The sequence below is a fragment of the Carcharodon carcharias genome, chromosome 4 (genome assembly GCF_017639515.1).
Source record: "Carcharodon carcharias isolate sCarCar2 chromosome 4, sCarCar2.pri, whole genome shotgun sequence".
Lineage (NCBI taxonomy): Eukaryota > Metazoa > Chordata > Chondrichthyes > Lamniformes > Lamnidae > Carcharodon > Carcharodon carcharias.
The window spans coordinates 158,529,783-158,557,495 of NC_054470.1; the positions used below are offsets into that span (position 1 = coordinate 158,529,783).

At 41.8% G+C, this 27,713-nt stretch overlaps 1 protein-coding gene across 8 annotated transcripts in view; it reads left to right on the forward strand.

Moving 5' to 3' along the window:
- The first annotated feature begins 3,870 nt into the window (after positions 1-3,870).
- LOC121277141 (ankyrin repeat and death domain-containing protein 1A-like) overlaps positions 3,871-27,713 on the forward strand; it is a 114,664-nt gene continuing 90,821 nt past the window's right edge. For all 8 annotated transcript variants that reach the window (XM_041186207.1, XM_041186208.1, XM_041186211.1 and 5 more), the window contains exons 1-7: positions 3,871-4,152; positions 13,878-13,981; positions 16,168-16,266; positions 18,053-18,151; positions 21,000-21,101; positions 21,819-21,917; positions 27,075-27,173. In XM_041186207.1, coding sequence (XP_041042141.1) covers positions 4,035-4,152; positions 13,878-13,981; positions 16,168-16,266; positions 18,053-18,151; positions 21,000-21,101; positions 21,819-21,917; positions 27,075-27,173 — 720 coding nt within the window. In that variant the 5' untranslated portion in view covers positions 3,871-4,034. The remainder of the gene's footprint in view (positions 4,153-13,877; positions 13,982-16,167; positions 16,267-18,052; positions 18,152-20,999; positions 21,102-21,818; positions 21,918-27,074; positions 27,174-27,713) is intronic.

Consider the following 27,713-nt stretch of genomic DNA (forward strand, 5'->3'; position numbering starts at 1 on the left):
CAGGGTGACCTTTCATCAGAACTGAAGAAAGATAGAAATTTAAGCCTTTTTAAGTCAGTGGAAGTGGGGAGAGGGCGAGAAGAACAAAAGAGAAGGTCTCTGATAGGGTTGAGGACAGAAGAGATTAAATAACAAGAGATGTCATGATACAATAGCCAAAGTGAATGATAATGGGTGTAGTAAAGAACAAAGGGAAAAAGTGAAGACAAGGATAGCGGAAGTTGGAAGTGTTATTATTTTAAGCTTTTAACTATATGGCACTCATATTCTACTAAGACTTGCAAGTGGTATAATTTGAAAAATATTAGAAGAGAAAAGAGCAGGTTGCCTTTCAGCTGGGGAATTTGTCAGGCCAGGAGGCTGGATTACAGAAAGAATGTTTATTAAAATTATGGGAATAAGAAACAGAACTAAAATGCTAACCTAAAAAGTAAAATTGCCCTCTCATCAACCATGTGTTAACGTTTCTAGTGAATAGCCCGTGATATTTTATGCAGAAATATGGGATCCAAGGATAATTGCTTTTGCTTGAAGCTTATTTTTATTTAAATTAAATTTTCTTATGTGTGCAATCTCACATTTTATGATGCCATTATGCATTTTGGGTGCAGGAAGAGCATATCCATGTTTCTTGGTATGGCTATGCTTAAATTTGGAATAATATGGGTCTAAGGATTCATACAATTTGCTTGGTTTGTGGAGATTAGTTGAGACTGGGAATAAAGGGATGGGAAGGCTTCACTTTCTAGTTGGGATCATGGTCCTCCATAGTCAGTATGTGATCATTGTGCTGAGTAAGCGCAGCAAGCCTATGGAAATATGAGACTAGTTTTGGCCTTTACTGTTAAGAACTGCACAGTTAAGAACAGCTGAACCTGGGAGCACAGCAAGAATATTCGGAGGAGGATGCTTTCTGGTCACAGCCCATTCAGCAGTTATCTGTCATGGAGGGTTGAAATTTGTAGGTGATGTTTGGTAATGTTTATAATCCTGAATTGACATCTGCATATTGCTATAGGTATGACAACAAAAATAACTTGGTTTATATAGCACCTTTAAAGTAATGGAACATCCCGAGGTGCTTCACATTTGTTCAGTTGTTGTCACCGTAGCCTTAATGGGGCCATTGGCATTACCTTGCTTCTTCTCTGACTTTCTTCAAGTCCGTATCTCAATATTATCCACCCATCTGTTTTTTCTTCTTCCTCTTCTATTTTTACCCCCAACTTTACCAGGACAAGGCTGTTGGGTCTTCGTTTCCAACGTCCATACCTGGATATCTTTTTCTCTCTACCAATAATTAGCAACCCGATTGATTCCTGAACTAATCCAATAAATTTTGTCTTTCTGTTCATCCAACTGATTCTGAGCATAGCCAGAATTCATTGACTATTCCAAGTTGCTCTTGAAAAGGTGATGGGAGTCATTTTTTGAATCATTGCAGTCCATGAAGTGAAGATAATTCCTAGTGTTGTTACATAAGGCATTCTAGGATTTTGAAACACCAATGAAAGAGCAGTGATATATCTTCAAGTCAGGATGGCATGTGACTTAGAGGGAACTTGCTGCTGATGGTGCTTCCATGCATCTGCTGTCCTTTTTCCTTAGGTAGTAGAGCTCACAAGTTTGGAAGGTGCTGTTGAAGAAGCCTTTGCGGGTTGCTGCAATGCATCCTGTGGATTGTACACTACAGCCAGTGTGCAACGGCGATGGAGGGAGTGAATGGTTAACATGGTGAATGGGGGTGCCAATCAAGTGGACTCCTTGTCCTGGATGGTGTCTAGCTCCATGAGTGTTGTTGGAGATACTCTAGTCCAGGCAAGTGGAGAGTATTCCATCACACTCCTGACTTGTGCCTTGTAGGTAGTGAAAAGGATTTGGGGAGTCAAGTGGTGAGTCACGTACCACAGAATACCCAGCCTCTGACCTAGCCTTGTAGTACGTATGTGGCTGATCCAGTTAAGTTCCTGGTCAATTCAGGATGTTGATGATGGGAGATTTGATTATGATAATGCCATTGAATGCCAAGATGAGTTGGTTGACACTCACTTGATGGAGATAATCACTATGTGGTACTTAAGTGGCATGTAACATTTGTGTCACTTATTAGCCCAACCCTGAATGGCGTCCAGGTCTTGCTGCATGTGGGTATGGACTACTTCAGTGTCTGAGGAGTTTTGAATTGAACTGAATACTGTACAATCATCAATGAATATCCCCACTTCTGACCCTATGATGCAGGGGAAGGTAATTGATGAAGTAGCTGAAGATGGTTGGGCCTAGGATACTGCCCTGAAGAATTTCAGCAGTGATGTCCTGGAGCTGAAATGGTCGACCTCCAACAGGCACAACTATTTTCCTTTGTTCTAGATATGACTCCAACCAATGGAGAATTTTCTCCCTGATTCCCATTGACTTCAATTTTATTAGGGCTTCTTGATGCCACACTTGGCTTAATAGGATTTAATGCTGCTTTATGGGCATCTATAAATGGTAACCCAGGAATTAATAGAGAGGTGCTGACCATTTCCAACTATGAATTTTGCTACCAGGGTCCAGGCTTAAATCACTTGGATTTGACTGCCAAGCCAAAATGGTTTAAAATTTGGGAGACTAAGTCATTTATCTCCCTAGTCTTATTTTGAAAGCTGTAATGCAGGGGCATTCAAGCTTTTTTTTTTGCCTTGATGGCCCAAACAAGTCTCACCAAGCCTCTCTAGACAGCACCTTCCAAACCCACAACCATTACAATTTAGAAAGTCAAGGGCAGCAGATACATGGGATACCACCACCTGGAAGTTCCCCTCCAAGTCACTCACCATCCTGAGTTGGAAATATATTGCCGTTCTTTCACTGTTGCTGGGTCAAATTCCTGGGACTCCCTCCCTAACAGTGCTGTGGGTGTACCTACACCACATGGGCTGCAGCGGTTCAAGAAGGCAGCTCACCGTCACCACCTCGAGGGCATTTAGGGGTTGGGCAATAAATGGCCCAGCCAGCAGTGCCCACATCCCAAGAACCCTTTGAGACCAAATGTAAAAATCCATTCTTTTGCATACATTGCCGAAACTGTATTAACAGATCCTGGTGTCCTTACTAAGAATTTATCAATCATTACGGCAACAACACACACAACTGACATTTCCAAAAGAGACTGGCAACATTACAACTAGACAAACCAGCCACTAAGAAGCGAAATTGAGCTGAATTTGAGAACAGCAGGATGGGCACAATTGTTCGAACGTATTTATCTCGGCTCTTGGACTGTACCAAATATCGCCGGTTTTGTAGCTCTGTATATGTATTTTCGAGAGAAGATGATGCTGCAAATATGATCATTGTAGCCATTATTGTTAACACTTTAAACAAAAACAGAAAATGCTGTAAAAACTCAACAGGTCTGGCAGCATCTGTGGAGATAGAAAGAGAGTTAACGTTTCGAGTCCGTATGACTCTTCTTCAGAGAACTGTTAACATTTAGTTTGAATTGTTGGCCAAAACGAACAGTGTGGTGCTTGCTGCTCCCTTGCAAGAGATGGAGAAAATCTGGCGAGTTACACTACTCGCAAAAGCTTTGATTTTTAAAGCTAAAAGCTGATCTTTGCTCTTATTAATTGACGGACCGTCACCACCTAATTTCCGATCCTTTGAAAAGCGGACGAGAGTTGGGCAGAAGTGAATGTGCCGCCACGGTGACAGGAGTAGCCCCACTAACAAGGTCACTGTACAGTAAGGACTCAAACTGGAGTTACCAGCCCCACCCTCTAGACTGGGCTTGCCTACTCCGAAACAATTCACCTGATAAAACAGGTTTCAGCCGCGAGGGTTATTTGTGTCGAGGCTGCGATCTGATCAGAGCGAAACAAACTTCATCAGGTCCTGCTCTTTGGTGGTGGGATAACAGAGCACCCTGAGCACTACTTAAAACAACATAGTTGAGAAAGCTAAGTCTCTTTATTTAAGTATCACTGTCCAGTGTAGTTTGTGTGTATATATATTTATATATATATATTTCTGTCGGGTTTCAGATTGGTATGTCGAATAACAACAGTTCCTTGCGGAATAAACGACCTCAAGTTGGGAGCATGAAAGAATTGGTCGAGAATATCGTCAAGGGTCCTTCAAGAGATGGGTCATCTCAAATGGAGATCCGTGAGTGCAGATTAAATCGGGTGTTCCAGTGATATAGTAGGGAATGCGATGGTGCCGGGTTCTTTGCAGCCTCGAGACGTTCATGCAAATAAAACTAGTCACTCCGCATTTTATCGAGTTGTGCAACAAGATGCAGGAATAATGTAACGTTTTATATATATATATATATATATATATTGCACCGCTTTTCACGGCCTCAGGACGTCCCAGTGTGGTTTAAAGCCCTTTGGAATTGATGTCGCTATAGTAATGTACAAAACACAGGGGCCAATTTCCGCAAAGGTCTCATTAAATGACAATGAGATGATGACCTGACCATTTGTTTTAAATGTTGGTGGAGGGATGGACAAGAAATGAGAAGAACTGCCAAGTTCCTTAAAAAGTGCTGTGGAATCTTTGGGTAGGCAGCTAAAAGACTCAGTTTAATGCCTCGTCCATAAAATAGCACCTCAGAGAGGGCAACACTCCCTCAGTACCGCATTGAGTATCAGCCGAAATCAATGGTTGTCAAACTGGGGTCTGCAGAGACTTCCTAGTGGATCCATGACACAGGATGTGCCCACGGCTGGGTGATGTGGCTGACTGTCCAGTTTGCCATGGTCAACAGTAAACGAGTGAGTGTCAGGCAGAGGCGTGCCCTTGCTCTCTCTGTGTCCCTGCTCTCTCTGTGTCCCTGCTCTCTCCGTCCTCCCGCTCTCTCCCCGTGCTCCTGCTCTCCTCATGCCCCTGCTCTCCCCCATGCTCTTGCTCTCCCTGTGCCCCTGCTTTCTCCATGCTCCTGCTATCTCCACATTCCTGCTCCCTCTGTGTTCCTGCTCTCCCTGAGCTCCTGCTGTCTCCGTGCTCCTGCTCTCTCCGTCTTCTCGCTCTTTCCATGTTCCTGCTCTCTCCATGCTCCTGCTCTCTCTGCCCTCCTGCTCTATCCGTCCTCCTGCTCTATCCGTCCTCCTGCTCTCTCCAGGCTCCTGCTGTCTTTGTGTTCCTGCTCTCTCCTTGTTCCTGCTCTTTCCGTGCTCCTGCTCTCCCCGTTCTTCTGTTCTCTCCCTTCTCCTCTCTCTGTCATCCTGTTCTCTCTGTGCTCTTGCTCTCTCCATGCTCCTAATAAGACATAGGAGCAGAAGTAAGCCATTCGGCCCATCGAGTCTGCTCTGCCATTCAATCAGATAATGGCTAATCTGATAATCCTCAACTCCACTTTCCTGCCTTTTCTCCCTAACCCTTGATTCCCTTACTGTCTATCTAAGCCTTGAATATACTTAACATCCCAGCCTCTATAACCCTCTGCAGTAAAGAAGTCCACAGACTCACTACCCTCTGCGAGAAGAAATTTCTCCTCATCTCTGTTTTAAATGGCTACCCCTTACTCTGAGATTATGCCCTCTGGTCCTAGACTCTCCCACAAGGGGAAAAATCTCTCAGCATCTGCCCTGTCAAGCCTTCTAAGAATGTTATATGTTTCAAGAAGGACGCTTCTCATCCTTCTAAACTCCAATATACTCAACTTTCCTCATAAGAAAATCCCTCCATCCCAGGGACCAACCTAGTGAATCTTCTCTGGACTGCCTCCAATGCCAGTATATCTTTACTTGGATAAGGGGACCAAAATTGTTCACAGTATTCTAGGTGCGGTCTAACTGGTGCCTTGTATAGTTTTAGCAAGACTTCCCTATTTTTTATACTGAATTCCCTTTGGAAAGAAAGGCCAACATTCCATTTGCCTTACCAAATACCTGCTGAACTTGTATGCTAGCTTTTTGGGATTCATGCACGAGGACGCCCAAATCCCTCTGTGCTGCTGCTTTCTTCAGTCTTTCTCCATTTAAGTAATATTCAACTCCTCTATTCTTCCCACCAAAATGCATAACCTCACCCTTTCTCACATTGTATTCCATCTGCCACGGTTTTGCCCACTCAACCTGTCTATATTCCTCTGTAGACTCTTTGTGTCAACCTCACCACTTGCCTTCCCACCTATTTTTGTGGCATCCCCAAACTTGGTGATAGTATATTCATGTCCCTCATCCAAGTCACTAATATATATAGTAAATAATTGTGGCCCCAGCACTGATCCACTAGTTACAGGTTGCCATCCTAAAAATGCCCCCTGTATCCTAACTCGCTGTCTTTTATTAGTTAGCCAATCCTCTATCCAAGCTAATATACTACCCTCAACACCATGGGTTCTTATCTTATTAAGTAGCCTTATGTGTGGTACCTTATCGAATGCTTTTTGAAAATCCAAATATATTACATCTACTGGTTCCTCTTTATCTATCCTGCTTGTTACCTCCTCAAAGAATTCTAATAAATTTGTTAGGCATGATTTCCCCTTCATGAAGCCATGCTGACTCTGCTTGATTATATTATGCATTTCTAAATGCTCTGCTTTGCATCCTTTATAATCAACTCCAATATTTTCCCAATTACAGATGTCGTTCCACCCCTCCCCTCCCCCCCACTTTTTGAATAAGGGCGTTACATTGGCAGTTTTCCAATCCTCTGGGACTTTACCAGAATCTAAGGATTCTTGGAAGATTACTACCAGTGCATCCACTATCTCTGTAGCTACTTCATTTAATATCCTAGGATGGAACCCATGAGGTCCAGGTGATTTGGGAGGAAAAAGAACCACCGCGCCCCCCACCCCCCTACAACCCCAACCAAAGAATGTGACAATTGTAACTGTTTCAAGAAGGATGATAAATCAGGTGGTGGAAACTACTGAGTATTTCCCTCTTGCTCGTAGCAGAGAAAATTCTGACACGTATTCTCCTGAATTGTTTACATTTCTGGCAGAGGAAGTCCTCCCAGAGACACAATGTGGCTTTAGACCTTCCAGCGGTGCCTCTGACTTGGTCTTTGTTGCCAGACAAATCCAAGAAAGATGAACAGGTTTCCACTCAGGAAGCCTGACCAGCAAACCCTGTTGAGTTTGGTTGTGGTCTCAGGGGGTGATGGGGGGGTGGTGGGGGTGGGGGGGGGGGGGGGGGGGGGGGTGGAAACGACCCTTGTCAGGCATTCAGTGCCCGATCAAGGGATCTGGCATCAGAGAGCCACCTCTCCTCCCTTCCCCCCGACTCCCCTGCACCACTACATCAATGATGCCCCGTCCCTTGAAGCCATCCCCTCCTAGCACACCTGTAGCCTTGGTCCCTCACTGATCCTGGGGTTCTGGTGGATGCAATACAGGCAGCTACCACTGATCCCAGTGGCACTGTAATGGAGAGCTGCCAGCCTCTGACTGGAATTTCCGTCACCAAGGTCCTTCATCTCAGGCAAGGCCACGTAAGTGCCAATTTGGCAGGCCTTCCCCAACTGAGGTGATGCGGTGCTCTTACTGCCTCTCCAGCTGGCAGGCGAGATCAATGTCATCAGGAGTAAATTTCTCCTGCTGTTAAATAGAAGACATGAGTTTTTATTGGATATTTGAAAGACACAATACAATTATTGTTGGTACAAAATTAAAATGTTAGACCATTAAGTAAGCACTCCAACTATTAAATATTGTGTTTATTCATTCTTAATGTCAAATCTCTGCTCATTTTTCCCAGTGATTTCAGCTTAGTGACAGTGCTAGTCCTTGGATGGTGAACATTTTCCCCATCATCTCTATTTCTGTCGAGAAAGCAAGCAGTAAAATTGTGTTGATTTTAACCCAAAATAAATATAAAATTGATATGATATACTATACATAGTAATTTTACTGTTATATGCAGCAATTTAGCTGTAAACATAATGGATAAAATGCAGGTAATCATACAGATTGTCTGTATGATAACGTGAAATATATTGAGCAGGTCAGACCTCACAGTGGGGAGATTCAACTGTGTTTCCTTTAATTTTTTATGAGACATGAGCTTTGCTAGCAAGGTCAGCATTTGTTGCTCATCCCTAATTGCCCTTGAGAAGGTGGTAGTGATCCTTCTTCCTGAACCACTCCAGTCCGCATGGTGTATGTACACCCATGGTACTGTTAGGGAGGGTGTTCCAAGATTTTAACCCAACAATAGTGAAGGAATGGTGATATAGTTAAAGTTTTACATTTTTCCTTCTTTTTAACATCTCTTTCTCTGTCCAAGATTGCAGAGCTGGTGGTCTCTGAATTCAGGCCCTTGACATGCAGATCAGTTAAGTTAGCTGAGGCTGAGAAGAGCCTTAGGCCAAATTATGGGAACCTACTCTGTGACATGCCCCTTATAATAAATTACTTGATGCAAGATTCCTGAAAATTTACTATATTGTTCAATTGATAAGTGGTGTTTATCTTTTTCTGTACAATGGCTTGTATGCAGCATCATTTGACAATCTTCTGGGACGCATCTATTTTTGAAACCAATAGCCTCATGACATGCTTTTAAAAATGATTAAAAAGTTGTTGTGAAATCAAGAAATGAATAGCAATACTAGAAATACATTCTGTAAACCACATACTTTTTTACCATACTCTGTGTTGCCTTCCATCACCCATTATCTGCAGAGTGCTCACTCACATCATTAAAATGTCAGCAAACCATAAGCTGTGCTGGAATGTTGATCCTCTGATTTTCAACTGGGTTATCAGTGTCCTAATGAACACTCAAAATGTCATTCCTTTCATTGCAGACAATGAATATTGTTGTGGATATGATATATTCAGTTTGGCTGGAGGCTTGTAATTGAGGTATAGGCTTATTGAGTGCAGAGTATCAAAAGTTGTTTATTAGTTACTGTCGTACGTTGATCAAAATTGTTTAATAAAATCTAATGCGCTATTAGTTTTTTGAGAGCAAACAATGTAAGATTGTGTTTGGTGACACACAGTGAAAGCACTCGGTTTAACTCATGATGAAAGTTAGACTTTTCTGGAGATAATGGGGGTGAATGATTAAGAAAGAAATCTAGATTGTTATGTTTCACTTAGGGTACTGAATCTCTATCAGTTTCAGATCTATTCTGGTTCCTGAAGTGGTATAAGCAAGGTTACCATGATTGTGTGTAGTAACTCTCTTTCCATGAAATTTCGGCCTTTTTCTCCTTCCTTTCCCAAGATAGTACATTCCATGAAAGTTAGTAGGCCTCTGGTATCTCACCTAGTGGCAATTACATGAGTGAGGCCAAAGAATAAGTGTTGGCAGCTTATTTGACTATAAAGGGGTTGAGCTTGACTGTATCTTCTTTGACACATGCACTTTCCTTCCCTAAACCAGGGCAATGAGGTTAATTATGCCATTTGGTTTCACTTGAATATCTTTACTGCTATCCTGAGAATAGATATCTGGAAGTCCTACTACACTTCCTAACAATGTGTGGTAAATTTAGGATTTCATAATTGTTTACTTGCTATCCCCAAGATCCCAAGTATTCTTATGACTATTCAATGAGGCTGAATCACATATGACTCTGGTCAAGTGTACACTGGTGCAAAATGCTCTCAAACTGGCTGAAATCTATGTTCCTTGCTGCATGATTAATATCTGTTCCTTTTGGCCATACTATAACTGCCAACTGTATTGCATATCACAAAATGCAGTAATGATGGCATACAATGCTTTAACTCCATGGTAAAGGTGAATGTTGGGACAATATTTTTATGTATTTTAAAAATTTTTTATTCATTCATGGGATGTGGGCTTCGCTGGCTGGGCAGCATTTATTGCCCATCCCTAGTTGCCCTTGAGAAGGTGGTGGTGAGCTGCCTTCTTGAAATGCTGCAGTCCATGTGGTGTAGGTACACCCATTGTGCTGTTCGGGAGCAAGTTCCAGGATTTTAACTCAGCTACAGTGAAGGAACAGCGATATATTTCCAAATCAGGATGGTGAGTAGCTTGGAAGGGAACTTGCAGAGGGTGGTATTCCCATTTATCTGCTGCCCCCCGTCCTTCTAGATGGTAGTGGTTGTGGGTTTGGAAGGTGCTGTTGAAGAAGCCTTGGTGAATTCCTGCAGTGCGTCTTGTAGATGGTACACACTGCTGTTACTGTGCGTTGGTGATGGAGGGAGTGAATGTTTGTGGATGTGGTGCCAATCAAGCGGGCTGCTTTGTCCCAGATGGTGTCGAGCTTCTTGAGTGTTGTGGGAGCTGCGCTTATCCAGGCAAGTGGGGAGTATTCCATCAGGCTGCTGTCTTGTGCCTTGTGGATGGTGGACAGGCTTTGAGGAGTCAGGAGGTGGGTTACTTGTCACAGGATTCCTAGCCTCTGACCTGCACTTGTAGCCACAGTATTTATATGGCTCGTCAAGTTTAGTTTCTGGTCAATGGAAACCAGTTTCCCCAGGATGTTGATAGTGGGGGATTCAGTGATGGTTATGCCATTGAACATCAAGGGCTGATGGTTGGATTCTCTCTTGTTGGAGATGGTCAATGCCTGACACTTGGGTGGTGCGAAGGATACTTGCCACTTGTCAGCCCGAGTCTGGATATTGTCCAGGTCTTGCTGCATTTGAATATGGACTGCTTCAGTATCTGAGGAGTCGTGAATGGTGCTTAACATTGTGCAATCATCAGCAAACATCCCCACTTCTGACCTTATAATGGAAGGAAGGCCATTGATGAAGCAGCTAAAGATGGTTGGGCCTAAGACACTACCCTGAGGAACTCCTGCAGTGATGTCCTGGAGCTGAGATGACTGAACTCCAACAACCACAATCATCTTCCTTTGTGCTCGGTATGACTCCAACCAGCGGAGAGTTTTCCCCTGATTCCCATTGACTCCAGTTTTGCTAGGGCTCCTTGATGCCACACTCTGTCAAATGCAGCCATGATGTCAAGGGCAGTCACTCTCACCTCACCTCGGGAGTTCAGGTCTTTTGTCCATGTTTGAACCAAGGCTAATGAGGTCAGAAACTGAGTGGCACTGGCGGAACCCAAACTGGGCATCAGTGAGCAGGTCATTGCTAAGCAAGTGCCGCTTGATAGCACTGTTGATGACACCTTCCATTACTTTACTGATGATCGAGAGTAGACTGTTGGGGCAGTAATTGGCCAGGTTGGATTTGTCCTGCATTTTGTGTACAGCACATACCTGGGCAATTTTCCACATAGCTGGGAGATGTCAGCATTGTAGCTGCACTGGAACAGCTTGGCTAGGAGCGCAGCAAGTTCTGGAGCACAAGTCTTCAGTACTATTGCTGGAATATTGTCAGGGTCCATATCCTTTGCGGTATCTAATACTTTTAGCCATTTCTTGATATCACTTGGAGTGAATCGAATTGGCTGAAGATTGGCATCTCTGATGCTGGGAACCTCTGGAGGAGGCCAAGATGCATCATCCACTTGGCACTTCTGGCTGAAGATTGTAGCAAATGCTTCAGCCTTATCTTTTGCACTGATGTGCTGGTCTACCCCATCGTTGAGGATGGGGATATTTGTGGAGCCTCCTCCTCCAGTGAGTTGTTTAATTGTCCATCACTGTTCATGACTGGATGTGGCAGGATTGCAGAGCTTAGATCTGATCCATTGGTTGTGGGGTGGCTTAGTTCTGTCTATCACTTGCTGCTTATACTGTTTGGCATGCAAATAGTCCTGTGTTATAGCATCACCAGGTTGACACCTCATGTTTCTTTGGTATGCCTGGCACTGCTCCTGATATGCCCCCCTGCACTCTTCATTCAACCAAAAATATTGTTTTTTGAAGCAGCACGTTGTTCAAACTGCACACCTTTTTTGTGTATTTTGGAGCTTCTGTAGTGGGCCCACAAAAAAACCTAAGAAAATATAGAATGAGAAAAAATCATTAAACCCTAACAGCTAGTTGTTTCCAAAGTGTATAATTCTTCCTAACATGGATGTTATCCAATTTATTTATCTCGAGGGATGTGAACATTGCCAGTGAGACCAACATTTGTTGTTCATCCCTAATTGCCCTTGAAACTGCCCTTGGGGAGCCACTTTCTTGAATCGCTGCTGTCCATCTGATGTAGATAGGTATACAGCGCTGCTGGAAGGGAGCTCCAGGATTTTGACCCAATGACAGTGAAGGTGATATAGTTCCAAGACAGGATGGTGTTTGACTTGGAGAGGAACATGCAGGTGGTGGTGTTCCCATTATTCCTTATTGCCTAAGGGATGTGACTAGCAAAATGGCAAATATTCCAAGAGGATAGAACTCCAGACAACATTTCCATTGGCCCAGCAGTGAAGGAACAATTACATTCCAAGATATTTTACTTATTTCTGCCAATATATATTTTTAACCTTCGTTCCATTTTAAAACAGGCATTGATCCAGCATTTCTTTTTACATTGAATTCACATTGTTCTGAACTTATGATGCAATTAGGGTATAGCATTATGTTTAATGGACATGCAACCTGTAGCACTTAAAGTTATATAAATGAAAGCAATAAAATGTTCAAATAATTTTGAGCCAAAAGATTAAAGGAAATGCGTGCTGCATTTTTGAAACTTTACAGGAAGAATTGTCACTTATTGTTGCATGTAAAAAGATTGCAATCTGAATTATTGGGGATCATCTCTCCTGATAGGCTTTGACATTTATCCCCTCTATCTGAGGTTGGGAAAGAATATCAAGAAAGTCTGGCATCAATGTTTTAAAAAATTTTTTTCTAATGCTATAAGTTGAATGCTTTTGTTGGTTTTGGAAAGAAAGGGCAACTTTAGAGGGCAATTATCTGACTAAATAGCCCAATTGAAATATTTTTCTACTACTGCACTGGTTGATCTCCCATAGCATTGTCCATGGGAGATCTAGGGTTTGAAGCACTATTGTGGTGCTTTACATAGGATTACATAGGACACATAGCACAGAAACAGGATATTCGAACAAACCAGTTCATGTCAGTGTTAATGCTCCACTCGAGCTTCCTCCCACCTTTCCTCATCTAAATGTATCAGCATAACCATCTATTCCCTTCTCCCTCATATGCTTGTCTAGCCTCCCCTTAAATGCACCTTGCTATTTGCTTCACCTCTCCCTACTGACCTGTTTCTTTATACAACATTTGGGGAAGGGGTCTAAATAGACAAACCCTGAAGTCAATTACATCCGGTTGCAATTGGAACTTGACTCAACTCTTTGCAGAGAGTATGAGTCAGGAGAAAAAACAGCATACTTTTAAAAAGTTTGTTCAAATGTGATTTGTCAGTATTTTATATGCAGTGTGGCATCTGGAATGCAGCTTCTGGTGGGTGCCCGACTTGTATAGATGGTTATTATATTCAGTTGTCAATATGATTCAGTTGGCAGTGCTCCAACCTGAGTCAAATGTTGTGAGTTCAAGTTCCATTCCAACACTTGAGCATATTTCTAGATCTAGTCTAACATTTCAGTGCAATACCAAGGGAATGCTACTTTGTCAGAGGTACAGTGCATCGGATGAGGGGTGAAACTGAGATCTTATATGTCTGGACAGCTGGATGTAAAGATTCCATGGCAATATTTGAAGGACAGGCTGATTCAGCCAATATCCTTCCTTCAAAAAATACTAAAAAGAAACAAACTGGTGATTCATCTTTCATTGTTTGTTGTATCTGCTGTGCACAGATTGGCTGTCTCACTTGCCCATATTATAGAACTTCAAAGGTGAGTCTTTACATAATGCTCAGGAACAATGTGAGAATGTGAAACTAGCTGTCAGTGCAAGTTCTTGCTTTTGAATGGCGCTACAAATCAGAAAGAAACAAAAGTCTGTAAAAGTAATATTGTTGTGTTTCATTCATATTAAAACTTTGATGGATTTATATACTCACAGAAGATACTGGTAACTGCTTATGTTTCCCTTTCTAATAGTGTTGCCAGCAGAGAAGGAATTCCTTAATGCTGCTAAAAGTGATGATATAAATACTTTGGCAAGATGCTTACAGAAGAAGGTCCAGATTAACATTAAGACTGAAGTAAGTAATAATGTCAGTATGCTACAGTATGGTAGATTTTATATACAAGTAATTATATATACAGTCATTTTGCTGTTTTTCCATTTTTACGTGACTTTTTGAATTCATAAACTTAGTAAATAATCCTTTTATAAGAGAACAGGAAAAAGAAGGGGCCATTTCACTGAGCCTGTTTGTATATTACCCTCCTGTTTCACTGCTAGCCCCTCTGCTACTGTCGTAATTATTATATAGAATGAGAATCAGAATAATCCACACTTTTATATCTTGTGAACTAAATATTCCATGTGAATTTGTGAAAATTTTTTATATAAATTCCAGATTTTGGTTACAATAGTGTTTAAAATTTATTCTCAGTACAATTCACTGGCTCCCATTTGTAGCATTTAATTATAAATAAAAATTTTCAAAGTGGGCTGGGGAACCCAATACCCAGAAAAATTATGGGGCCGACCCCACAGAGTGATGTATTTTAAATATAAATACCCTGTTTGAGCAGGAGGCAAGCTTGGTGCTCAGTTAGTGGTGCTGAGAGCCTCCAGGAGACAGGAGCAGCCAACCTGGCACCAGCTGCAAAGTCATGCAGCCATGATGTGGCTCACTGCTGCCTTGCCGAAGAGTGCAGGCAGCTCATCAGAAGGCCAGGAGCTGGAGCACGGAAAAAAGTGGCAAACACAGAAGAGGTACAGCTCTGGACCTGGTGCTAGAGGCCCAGCAGAATTCAGTCTTCCACAAATTCAAATCAACGGTCAAATGTCCCTGTAATGAACCTGACTGCTGGGCAGATCCCATAATAAGCTCTTTCAGGAGTTTAAAAGGTAAATCAGTTGGCACCGAGTGGGTTTCCTGTTCTTTCCTTTACATCGACCCGTTGAAAATTCCAAACTGCCCCCAAGGCTTCAGGATCCTGAAATGACATACAGGATCGTGATTTTGATATCAGGCCCACACCAGGTCCTGAACCCACAGGCACTGAAAGTCCATCCATTAAATTTACGAGAAGAACTACTTTGTTTGGATGAATGAGGATTATAAGTATCTAATCTATGTCTCTTAAGTTCCCCTGCATTGAAGCGCGAAGCTAACATCCCATAAAATGGTGGGGTGTTGGCTGTTGTTGATGACAAGTTCTGATCTCATCCATGCACTTCTCTTAAAAAGTGCTTTCCAAGTGGGAATGGCAGATGCTTAGCAGCTAATTGCCAACAGGATGTCCATGGAAACGCACGGGTCCTTCACGAAGTCCAGAACCTGACAACAATTTGGAGGTACCCTCCTGGTGGGAGTTCAAAGGGCTTTTGGAGACTGCTCTCAATCCCCCAATCACGAAGCTACAAGGCTGAAACAGTCAAATTTGCAGCCAAAATCATTTCTACGCTGGGGTTTCCCCTACACACTGAAGGCCCTAATAGCTCTGGGCCTTTATTTCTGAATATCCTTCAGCCATCCAAGAGTACCTCTATTCTGAGGCACCCTTGTAATCACCTAACCTTTCCTCAACCGCAGCCAGCTCTTCCAGTGGAGCTGCTGGTGGCCTTCTCATTGGGCCTCCCACTTTGCTGTTCCACCCGTTGTCCTTAATTGGATAGCAAATGTAGAAGTGGCCAAATAGGAGCCTGACTCATGTGAAGTTGTACCCATGGGTGTGCTGCTGGCAATTGCGGGCTTGAGACATGCATGTAGTCCTGGTGTCAGATCCTAAAACCCACCAGAAAATTCTGTTTAACATAGGCTGACAAGGGAATGTCAAATGAACCTATTAAACATCTATTTACATTTCCAACAGTAATTTCTAACCTGGAAAAAAGTTCCACTTTCATTGAACAAGTTAGACAAGAATAACTCTCAGTTTGACTGAAACATATTTCCTCTCCTTTCCCGATTTCTCTGATTTCGTATTTCTGGCTCTCTTTCCCTCTTTGCCTGTTTCTCTCTCTCTCTCTTAGTCTTTTCCTGGCTGTCTCTCCTGCTCTTTCTGCCTCTACATCTCATTCTTTGGCTCTCACCTGCCTTCAGCTAAATTATTTGATTAAATTGTTAATTAAAAAAAATCAATGGTATTGATAAATGGGAGTCAACAAAATATTGAGACAAGAACATTATAATTAGGGAATTGACACACACGACAGCACATATTTTTGCCAGATGAATCAGTTGTGAATAATCCTGTCTCTGTTTCTGAGCAGTTGGATCGCACCGCCTTACATTTTGCTGTTGCTAACATGAATGAAAATGCTGTTGCCTTTCTTCTCAAACACAATGCAGTGGTGGACATTAAAGATAAGGTTTGTGAAACTCCTACTGCCAAATGACTGTAACACAATGTTTGCATGTCTTCATGGTACAGTGGGTGGTGGCGGTGTGTTACAGTTTACTCAGGGAGTCACTGTTGCTGTGGCAGCATGCATGAAGTAGTGTGAAACCATGGATCGTGATGATAGAGGCTCAAACATTCTTTTCAACACACGGCTGACCAGTAATCTCTCCTGCTTTTACCACCTGCTATTGCCCTGTGTAGGAATGATTTGCAGGTTGACACTCAACCTATGTGGCCACCTTATGAATGCACATTTCTTGGCCATCGAGTCTGGGTGGGACTAGACCACAGAGCTTCTGGCCTAGAGGCAGGTTCAATACCCACTGCACCACAAGACCTCCCATAGTAAAGTACATCATCAGAAACTTAATTTTCAGAGTGACAAAGTAGCAGTCAAAACAGTTTGAGGGGCAATTTTGACTTGGAGCAACTGTAAAATGTGTGCAAACAGATCAACTTCCCATTTTACATCCCTCCTGAGGTTCATTTTCATTGACTTCAATAGAAATGAAATTTGGGAGATATATATAATGGACAGATGACCTGGTCTCACCCTTTTTACACTATTGGTCAAATTCAGTAAACACTCTCTGAAATGAAAACAGAAAGTCCTGAAAAACTCAGCAAGTCTGACAGCATCTGTGGAGAGAGAAACAGAATTATTCTGCTATTAATGCCTACTCTGGATCTATGTTTTGTTTCATTATTACAATTATTACCACTCCTGTTGCCTATTGTTCCATGACATCTTTGGTATTTAATCTTCCCCACCCTCTAACCCATCCCTGACCTCCTATTTTGTTCCACCTGACCCTCCCTCCTTTTCCAACAACATAAAACCCATTGCATTTCTACCTCTCTTCATTTCCAAAACAGAGTCATATTGGACTTGAAACATTATTTCTGTTTCCTCGTCACAGGTGCAACCAGACCTGCTGAGTATTTCCAGCACTTTTTTATTTTACTTCAGAACTCCAGCACCTGCAGTATTTTGCTTATACACCTACTCTGAGCTATGTAGGGTATTGTAATTCAGCTAGAGTGTTTAATCACTTAGTTTACTCCCATAAGTACTAACCTGGAATGAAATTAATGTGTTACTTCAGTTTGATCCCTCATACACTTTATGTCTTCATACATCAAGGGAACAAACTATGTTAGACCTGAAGTGACTCCATGATATTTTCTTTTAAAATAATTGAAAAATTGTTCATTTTAAATTGTTAAAGCTTTGTGCTAATGTGTAAATTATATCAATTTTTATCTGAGGCATGTTAAAATTCAGGGTGTAAGTGCTGAAGAATGAAGGCTTCTTTCCTTTGGTTTCTGGGTAACAAAACAGCCTGTATCAAGCCATTAAGAATAAATGGTCCTAATCTGATTGCATTGCCAATTTTAAGATAATTCACAAAAGAACCTGGATGAGGAGAAATTCCTTTACACAGAAAGTTGTTCTGATATGGAATGTGTTGCCTGAAAGTGAAAGCAGATTCATTACTAACTTACAAAAGAGAATTGGATAAATATTTGAAAAGGCAAAAAAATCTGAAGGGCTATGGGGAAGAGCAGGGGAATGGGATAGCTCTTTCAAAGAGCCAGCACAGACATAATGGGCCAAACAGCCTCCATCAATGCTGCATGATTCTTTGGCAGTAATTACATTTTCTCTGCAGTCAGTGGAGTCTGAAATGTGAATAAGATTTGTAGAATGAGGACCTTTTTGCTGACAAAAATATTTTCCTTTATTTTTGAAGCATGGAATGAATGCATTCCTTCTTGCAGCCTGGTTTGGAAACCTCAGTATTATGAAAATGTTGGTAGAAAAAGGTGCTGATCGAAAATCCACAAATCAGGTATGTGTGGAGTTACTCAGTCACGTGACAGGAGTGCTCTTGTTATTGGGATACCTGAAATGTCTATAGTTTGGTACATGGGATGGAACATTTATAATAATTTTATAATTACTCTTAAAATAACCAAGACAGCTCTTGATCAGATTCAGATAGATTCCTACCTGTGCTATTCCCTATTGTTGTTTTGTCTATTCATTGTGTTATTTAAGAATTGTACATTTCAGTAAGATGCATCAGGCCAGTAGCAAAGCTGTAGGTCTTTATTCATAAAGTGATAATACTGTAACTTTCTTATAATCTATCATTATATTTTTGTTCATAGCATCAACTTTTCAGAATTGCAATGTTTTGCTAGTTAACATTAGGAATTGAACTGCATCAGAGCTCAGGTCTAATACAATGTTTGCTATAGATACCAGTGATCTGAAATCAGCAATATTTAGCCTTTTAAAAATGATACTCATGATGCTAAGACAATGGGTTGTCTCAAGGAAATAATTTCCATCTTCTATAAAGATGAGGAAAAACATTGAGATCAGATATTGATGCAAAAACAAGACATGTGATGTCACTGAACCACATGTCAATTTTGTGGTCATTTAAAATTATAATTCAAATTTAATTATTTTCATTTTAACTTTTAATTACTTAACTGAAGTAGTAAGGATTGAAATCACAATGTGGATCTGTGGAGTGCTGTTTCCATCAGTGACCATAGTATACAATATTATCTCAGCTCTGCCTATTGATGAGACATTAAGGGATAATTTTATTAATTTCTTTTTTAATTCATTCATGGGATGTGGGCTTCGCTGGCTAGGCCAGCATTTATTGCCCATCCCTAACTGCCCTTGAGAAGTTGTTGGTGAGCCGCCTTCTTGTGGTGTGGGTACACTCACAGTGCTGTTAGGAAGGGAGTTCTAGGATTTTGACCCAGCGACAGTGAAGGAACAGTGATATATTTCCAAGCCAGGATGGTGAATGGCTTGGAGGGGAACTTCCAGGTGGTGGTGTTCCCATCTATCTGATGCCCTTGTCCTTCTAGATGGTAGCGGTCATGGGTTTGGAAGATGCTATCAAAGAAGCTTTTGTGAATTTCTGCAGTGCATCTTGTAGACGGTTCACACTGCTGCTGCTGTGCGTCGGTGGTGGAGGGAATGAATGTGGTGCCAATCAAGTGGGCTGCTTTGTCCTGATCAATGCCAAGCTTCTTGAGTGTTGTGGGAACGGCACTCATCCAGGCAAGTGGGGAGTATTCAATCACACTCCTGACTTGTGCTTTATAGATGGTGGACAGGCTTTGGGGAGTCAGGAGGTGGGTTATTCGTCACATGATTCCTAGCCTCTGACCTGCTCTTTATAGCCCTCCAGAACAGGGGTGTCCAACCTTTTTACATGAGGAGCCACATTCCCATTTTTTTCTCACTCACGGAAAAGTTTAGGAAAGACAAGGCATTAGAAATTTATCTTGCTGTTAGTCAAAGCAGCAAAAAATGTGCATTTTATGAACAAGCTTCAAATGAGAAGGTGATTTATTATCTTACAGATATCAAATACAGACAAATCAAACACAGTAACAAGCAAATCATCAGTCCAAGAGCCTTTGTAGACTTGACATTCAGTATCAAATATCCTTTTCTTGCCTGTATTCAAGGGAGCTGCCTTCTTTGTTTTGATAATTATTATGGGTGTGTGCTGTTTGAGATTACATATTGGTATTTGAAATTAAGAATTTTGAAGTTGATAGAGTGAAAAGCTCAGCAATTAGATTCAAAGAGGAAGAAGAAAAGTCTGAAACTCAGAGATGGTAAGATGAGGACAAGGCCCAGGGAGAGGGGTGAGGGAGGTCGAAGAAAGGGGAACAGTCCAACTATAGCCAGCAGTTTACAAGTTTCTAGTCTCTAGAATGCTTCTCCTTGCCCAGCATGATGAAGAGCAGTTTGTCTTTACCTCACTCATTGGCTACACAGATCCCCACAATTGACAGGCTACCATTGCTCACAGTTCATCTTAATGCACAATGCATGTGCACCACCAAGTGCAGCCATATCACAACGTTCCTTGGACATTTATCAGGAGGGATGCTGAGATACCTTCCAGAGGCTGGCTGGTCCTTTGAATTCCTGGTGGCAGGATCACTTTCAATTGAGCGCTTGGATTGAGTCCAGTTGGCGGGCCGAATAGAAACCTTTGGCCAGCTGGACTCTGGCTCATGGGACAGCTCTGCACTAGAAGGTTCAACATATTTTGATTGATCTTTTCTAGATTGACAGCATTGGCTGATGTAAAATGTTAATGTTTTGGAATATTTCAGTGGTTATTTTGGTGAAAACAACCACTCCGAATCTGTGAGCTTTAAAGTAAGTGAAGGCTTTTTTTAAGCATATGCTGGAGAGAGGTGCCTCTCTCTATGATACAGGCTTTGTAGCACATATTTATAATTCTTATCTTCCTAGCTTTCACTATAATGTTTCTGATTAATTCCTTAACTAACCATGCTATTCTATCAGCAGATGTTATCTCACCCTTCAGCCTTGGGCACAGCCTTCAGTTCTCCCTTATCTCCTTCTTGTCCTATTCATCAATGAATGTCTGTGAAAGCTGTTATTATTACAACTCCTGGGCTAGCTGCCTCTGGAACTATCCTTGGCCAAGGATCCCATCATGTCTATAGCATTGACTAAATTTTCCATCACGCCTCGAAGGACCTCTCATAACTACATTTGTCTATTCTAAGGCTATTAATGCAAATTTTAGCATCAATCTTAATAAAATCAATTCATTTATCCCACTTCAGTTGCCCATTGCTAAAGAGATCTCAATGAGCTTGTTTTTTTTTTGTCTTTAGGAAGGAATGAATGCACTCCACTGCGCTGCTCAAAAAAATCAAGTTTCAATTGTACAATATATTGTTAAAGATTTGCAGTTGAATTTGAACAAGCCCACAGAGGTATGTGAGACACAACTAAACAAATAGTTCAGTTTTACTGAATCCTTCCAGCGGATAATTAAAAATGAATAGGGGAAACCTCATACACAAAATGGTGATTTTGATCTAACTCAATACCTTCTGAACCTTGGCTTTCTCTGCATTGCTGTATGACTGGGCAACACTTCTATCCACCCCTGAGATGTCTGCTGACCCTGGCCATATTTCGAGCACTGGGTCATTTACGTACAACAGGCAGGATCCTTGGCCTCTGCCGGAGAGTCACGCCAGTTTTGTGGTGGGCAGTAATGTACCAGCCTTGTGGGATGGTCTGTTGCCTGTTACAATATTTTTATTCTTGACTTGAAGATTTGTACTCTGACAGGCCTGTGCATAAAAATGTTGCTTTATTCACTTCTTGCCCTGAGGCCCCCCAACTCTGTCAACCTCTAAACACTGGATGCCAAGGCATAATAATGGGTGGGGTAAAGGATGGATGTCATGTTTCCCTCATTGACATGTAGTTAACTTTTACCTGCTCATAATATGGCAGGTGTAGCCTGTCCTGATGGGTTCACCCTCTGCAAATGACAGGAAGTAGGGATACAGCAGAATCGATTCCCATCTCCATGCATCCCAGACTCATTAAATAAAATCATTGAGGAGAGGCAGAAGCCTGGGTCAGTGTACAGTGTGAAGATGATAATGCAATGAATGACTGCATATCTTCTTTTACAGGAAGGCAAAAAGTCATATCACTTGGCAGCTGAAAATGGATGTCTTGAAATGGCAGAGACGTTGAAGGAATTTGAATATAATACACAGGAGAAGGACAAAGTAAGAGCATCTGAATACTTTTCACTTAAGTGGCCACATTTCTTATTGTTCAACCTTCAACATCTCTTAGTGTTTGTCAGCAACTTACACCCTTTGTTCTCTTCAATGATGGATTATCATTACCAATAACTGATGGAGAATGTCCCCCAAGAGACTGAAAACTCTGGATATGCTTTACAGATATTTGTGTAGTATCTAGGTAGTTTTATATTTTTAACTCCCCAAAACCTGTCCATCGTCTACAAGGCATAAATCAGCTGTGTGGTGGAATACCCTCCACTTGCCTGGATGTGTGCAGCTCCAACAACACTCAAGAAGCTCGACACCATCCAGGACAAAACAGCCTGCTCGATTGGTACCCAATCCACCACTTTAAACATTCACTCCCTCCACCAGTGATGTGCAGTGGCAGCAGCGTGTACTATCTACAAGATTCACTGTAGTAACTCACCAAGCCACCTTCGACAGCACCTTCCAAAGCTGAGATCGCTACCACCTAGAAGGACAAGAGCGGCCGATGCATGGGACCACCAGCTGTAAGTTCTCCTTCAAGACACACACCATCTTGACTTGGAATTATACCGTTATTCCTTCATTGTCACTGGGTCAAAATCTTAGAACTCCTTCCCTAACATGAAACAGAGAGTAGGGATAAATGGGTCACTTTCAGGTTGACAAACTGCAACTTTTGGGATGCCACATGAATCAGTGCAGGAACCTCAACTATTTCCAATCTATATTAACGACTTAGCTAAGTGTAGTGTATTGTAGCCAAATTTGCTGAGTTACAAAGATAGGTGGGAAAGCAAGTTGTGAGGAGGAGTGAAAGAGCCTGCAAAGGGTTATGGATAGGTCAAGGAGTGGGCAAAAACATATCAGATGGAGTATAATGTGAGGTTGTCCACTTTGGTGGGAAGAATAGAAAAACAGAATATTATTTAAATGGAGAGAGACCACAGAATGCTATGGCATAGAGGGATCTGGATGCCCTCATAAATGAAACTCAAAAAGTTAGGATACAGCAAGTAATTCAGAAGATAAATGGGATGTTGGCCTTTATTGGAAAGGGGATGAAGTATAAAAGTAGGGAATTCTTGCTAAAACTGTACAGGACTTTGGTTAAGTTTTGGTCACCTTATTTAAGAAGGGATATACTTGAATAGGAGGCAATTCAAAGAAGGTTCACTCAGCTGATTCCTTGTATGATAGGGTTGTTTTATGAGGAAACGTTGAGCAGATTGGGCCTTTACTCATTGGAGTTGAGAAGAATGACGGGCGATCTTATTGAAACATTTAAGATTTTGAGGGGGCTTGATAGTGTAGATGCTGAAAGGATGTTTCCCCTTGTGGGGAAATCTAGAACTAGGGTGCACAGTTTCAAAATAAGAGGTCTTCCATTTAAAATGGAGATGAGGTGAAATTTCTTCTCACAGAGGGTGATTATGTTTGGAAGTTTGGAATTCCCTACCTCATACAGCAGTGGAGGTTGGGGCATTGAATATATTCAAGGGAGTCAAAGGTTAGGGGGAACAGACAGAAAAGGAGGATCGAGGCCACAATCAGGTCTGGTCTACTCCTCGTATATCTTATTGTCTAATATACAAAAAAATACAACAGAAGTATGTTTACCATCATGTTTTTCAATCAAGTTTACCTTCAAATCAAAACAGAGAATACTGGAAATGTGATGTGAGAAAAAACATTTTCACACAATCAGTGGTTTGGGTCTGGAATGCACTGCCTGGAAGTATGCTGGAGGGAGGTTCCATCGAGGCATTCAAGGGGGCATTAGATGATTATTTGTATAGAAACAATGTGCAGAGGTACAGGGAAAAGGCTGGGCAATGGCATGAGTCCATAATCTTCTGCACTCTCTCCAATGTGTTCACATCCTTCCTATAATATGGTGTCCAGAATTATACCCCATACTCCAGGTGAGGTCTAATGAGTGTCTTATATAAATTTAGTATAACCTCCCTGCTCTTATACTCTATGCCCCTGTTAATAAAGCCCAGAATACTATATGCTTTATTAACTGCTCTCTCCGCCTGTCCTGCCATCTTCAATGATCTATGCACATTTACACCAACATCTTTCTGCTCCTATATCCCCTTCAAAATTTCACCCCTTATTTTATATTGTCTGTCCATGTTCTTCCTGCCAAAATGCATCACCTCACACTTTGCTCTGAACTTCATCTGCCACCTATCTGCCCACTCCACCAACTTGTCTATGTCCTTTTGAAATTCTACACAGTCCACCCCACAGTTCACACACCCACGCTTTGTATCATTCGCAAACCTTGACTCCCCTGTATACCAAGATCTAGATCGTTAATATATATCAAGAAAAGTAAGGGTCCCAATACCGACCCTGGGGAGCTCCACTACAAACCTTCCTCCAGCTCGAAAATATCCATTGACCATTACTCTCTGCTTCCTATTTTTCAGCCAATTTTGTATCCACATTACGACTTTTCCTTTTATTCCTTGAGCAAAAGCTTTTCTCACAAGTCAATTGTGTGGTACTGTATCAAATGCCTTTTCAAAGTCCATGTACACCACATCAACACCTTTACCCTCATTGACCTTTTCTGCTACCTGTTCAAAAAACTCCAGCAAGTTAGTTAAACATGATTTCCCCTTTAGAAATACATGCTGGATCTTCCTTATCAACCCATATTTTTCAATGTGACTACTAATTCTATCCCAAATAATTGTTTCTAGAATCTTGCCCACCACTGAAGTTAAACTGGCTGGTCTGTAATTGCTGGGCTTATCCTTGCAACCTTTTTTGAACAAGGGCATGTTTACAATTCTCCAGTCCTCTGGCACCACCCCTGAGTCTAGGGAAGACTGAAAGATTATAGCCAGTGCCCCTGCAATTTCTACTCTCACTTCCTTCAATATCCTTGGATGCATCTCATCCGGTCCCGGTGCCTTGTCAACTTTGAGTACTGACAGTCTATTCAACACTTTCTCCTTATCAATTTTGAACCCTTCTAGTGATAGAGTTTCCTTGTCTGTCAGCATGGCCTGGGTAGCATCTAACTCCTTGGTAAGTATTCATTTAATACCTCAGCCATGGCCCCTTCGTCCATGTGTAAATTCCCTTTTAGGTCACTAATCGGCCCTACTCTTCCTTTTACCACCTTTTACTATTTATATGCCTATATAAGACTTTAGGATTCCCCTCAATGTTGGCTGCCAGTATTTTCTCATAATCCCTCTTCATTTCTCTGATATGCTTTTTCACCTCCCCTATGAACCTTCTGTATTCCTCTTGATTCTCAATTGTATTTTCTACCTGATACCTGTCATAAGCACATTTTTTCTTCTTTCTCTTAATTTCTATCTCCTTTTTCATCCAGGGAGCTCTGAATTAGTTTGCCCTACCCTTCCCTTTCAATGGAATATACCTTGACTATGCCCGAACTGATTCTTTTTTGAAGGTAGCCCATTGTTCAGCTACAGTTCTTCCCACTAATCTTTCGCTCTGGTCTATCTGGCCCAGCTCCATTCTTGCCCCACCGAAGTCGGCTCTCATCCAGTTAATTATTCTTACTCTGGGTCGCCTATCGTCCTTTTCTATTATCATCTTAAAACGTACAATACAATGATCACTGTCCCCTAAATGTTCCCCCACTTGTTCTACTTGACCCATCTCATTTCCAAGAACCAGGTCCAACAGTGCATCTTTTCTTGTTGGATTGGACACATGAAGCTGTAGAAAATTCTCCTGAACACAATCTAGGAATTTTTGCCCCTCTCCGCCCTTTACACTACCACTGTCCCAGTCTACATTCAGTAATTAAAGTCCCCCATTATAACTACTCTATAATGCTTGCATCTCTCTGTAATTTCCCTGCAGATTTGTTCTTCTATGTCTTTCTCACTATTTGGTGGTCTATAGACTACACCAAGCAATGTAATTGCACCCTTTTTGTTCCTTAGCTCTAGTCAAATTGATTCTGTCCTTGAACCATCTGGGACATCCTCTTTTTCCAGCACTGTAATGCTGTCCTTAATGCCACCACCCCTCCTCCTTTCCATCCTTTCCTATCCTGAACACCTTGTACCCAGGGATATTTAACACCCAGTTCTGCCCTTCTTTGAGCCAGGTCTTTGTTATCGCCACAACGCCATATTTCCACATGGCAATCTGTGCCTGTAACTCCCCAGTCTTATTTACTATACTCCATGCATTCACATAAATGCATAGTAACCCTGATTTAGATTTTGTTACTTTCTCCCTTGCCCCGACTTTACCTATTAACTTACTATTCTCTATTCTAGTGCTATCTGTCCGTCCCAGAATTTTGTGCACCCTGGCATTCCTCTCTAATATTTTCTCTTGGTTCCCACACCCCTGCTGAGCTAATTTAAAGTCCTCCCAATAGCACTAGCAAAACGCCCTACAAGGAACTCAGTCCCGTCTCTGTTCAGGTGCAACCCGTCCGGCTTGTACAGGTGCCATCTCCCCCAGAGCCAGTCCCAGTGTCCCAGGAATCTAAAGCCCTCCCTCCTGCACCATCTTTCCAGGCATGTATTCATCTGTCTTATCCTCCTATTTCTGTACTTACTGGCACATGGCACTGGGAGTAATCTGGAGATTACAACGTTTGAGGTCCTGCTTGCTAATTTTCTACCCAGCTCCCTAAATTCTGATTGCAGGACCACAGCCCCCTTTCTACCTAAGTCTCTGGCTGGTCACCCTCTCCCAGAAGAACATCCTACAGCTGCTCTGTGACACCCTTGACCCTGGCACCAGGGAGGCACCAAACCATTCTGGTGCCAGGGTCAAGGATATCCCAGAGCAGCTGAAATGCCAACCTGTTTCCTCCATTTACAGATGCTGACAGACCTGTGTATTTTACTTCAGATTTCCAGTATCTTCTTTCTTAGTCTCTCAAGTTTACCTTCACCTGGCCTATTTCTTCTTGTTTGAATGCCAGTGAGTTTATTTGTATACAGAATCATAGAACCTTACAGCATGGAAGAATGACATTCAGCATGGCCTCTTTGAAAGAGCTATCCAATTAGTCTCAGTTAATAAAACCTCATTGAATGGCAGGAGGCAACCCTTTTCTTTGTGGTCTCTTTCATAGATTCTCCTGATCTGAACAAATAAAAAGAAGTAATTGCTTTTATTATGCAGGAAGGTAACACGGCCTTGCACCTTGCTGCCAAGAATGGTCACACAGCGGTACTGGAGGAGCTGCTGAGAGAATGGAATCTAATAGATGAAGCGAATGAGGTAAGTTATCGTGAGGAAGTTATTAACTAGAAACAAGGAACAGAAAATGTATGTACAAGTTCACTTAATCTTATTGTATCTTTCAAATAAAAGAGAAAATGGGCTCAAATATGGCAGATTGCCTTTTTTGATATATCATTATTTTTAAATAGTTTCAATGTTGCCATTGCTTACCTTTCTTTATTCTTTCATGGTCTGTGGGTGTCGCTGGCTAGGCCTGCATTCATTGTCCATCCCTAATCTGTGTCTTAAAGAAAAGGTTGATGTGATTCTTGTAAAGGACATGCTTGACCATGCTAATACTGAGTCATTCAGTGAATATGTATGTTACAGAAACCGTATGTTATTTATATATAATATTTGTGTGGGTGGTGTAATCCATTTATAACACATGCAGTGGTGTGAATTCAATCCTATTTTCTGGCTTTAAACTGTCGAGGTATCACACAGGGATTGGAATTATAATTCATGCTGGTTCTCTGTCATAAACCTATGCAAATTGTATGGATTTTCAGTACCTGGCTGAAGGGAAATAACCAG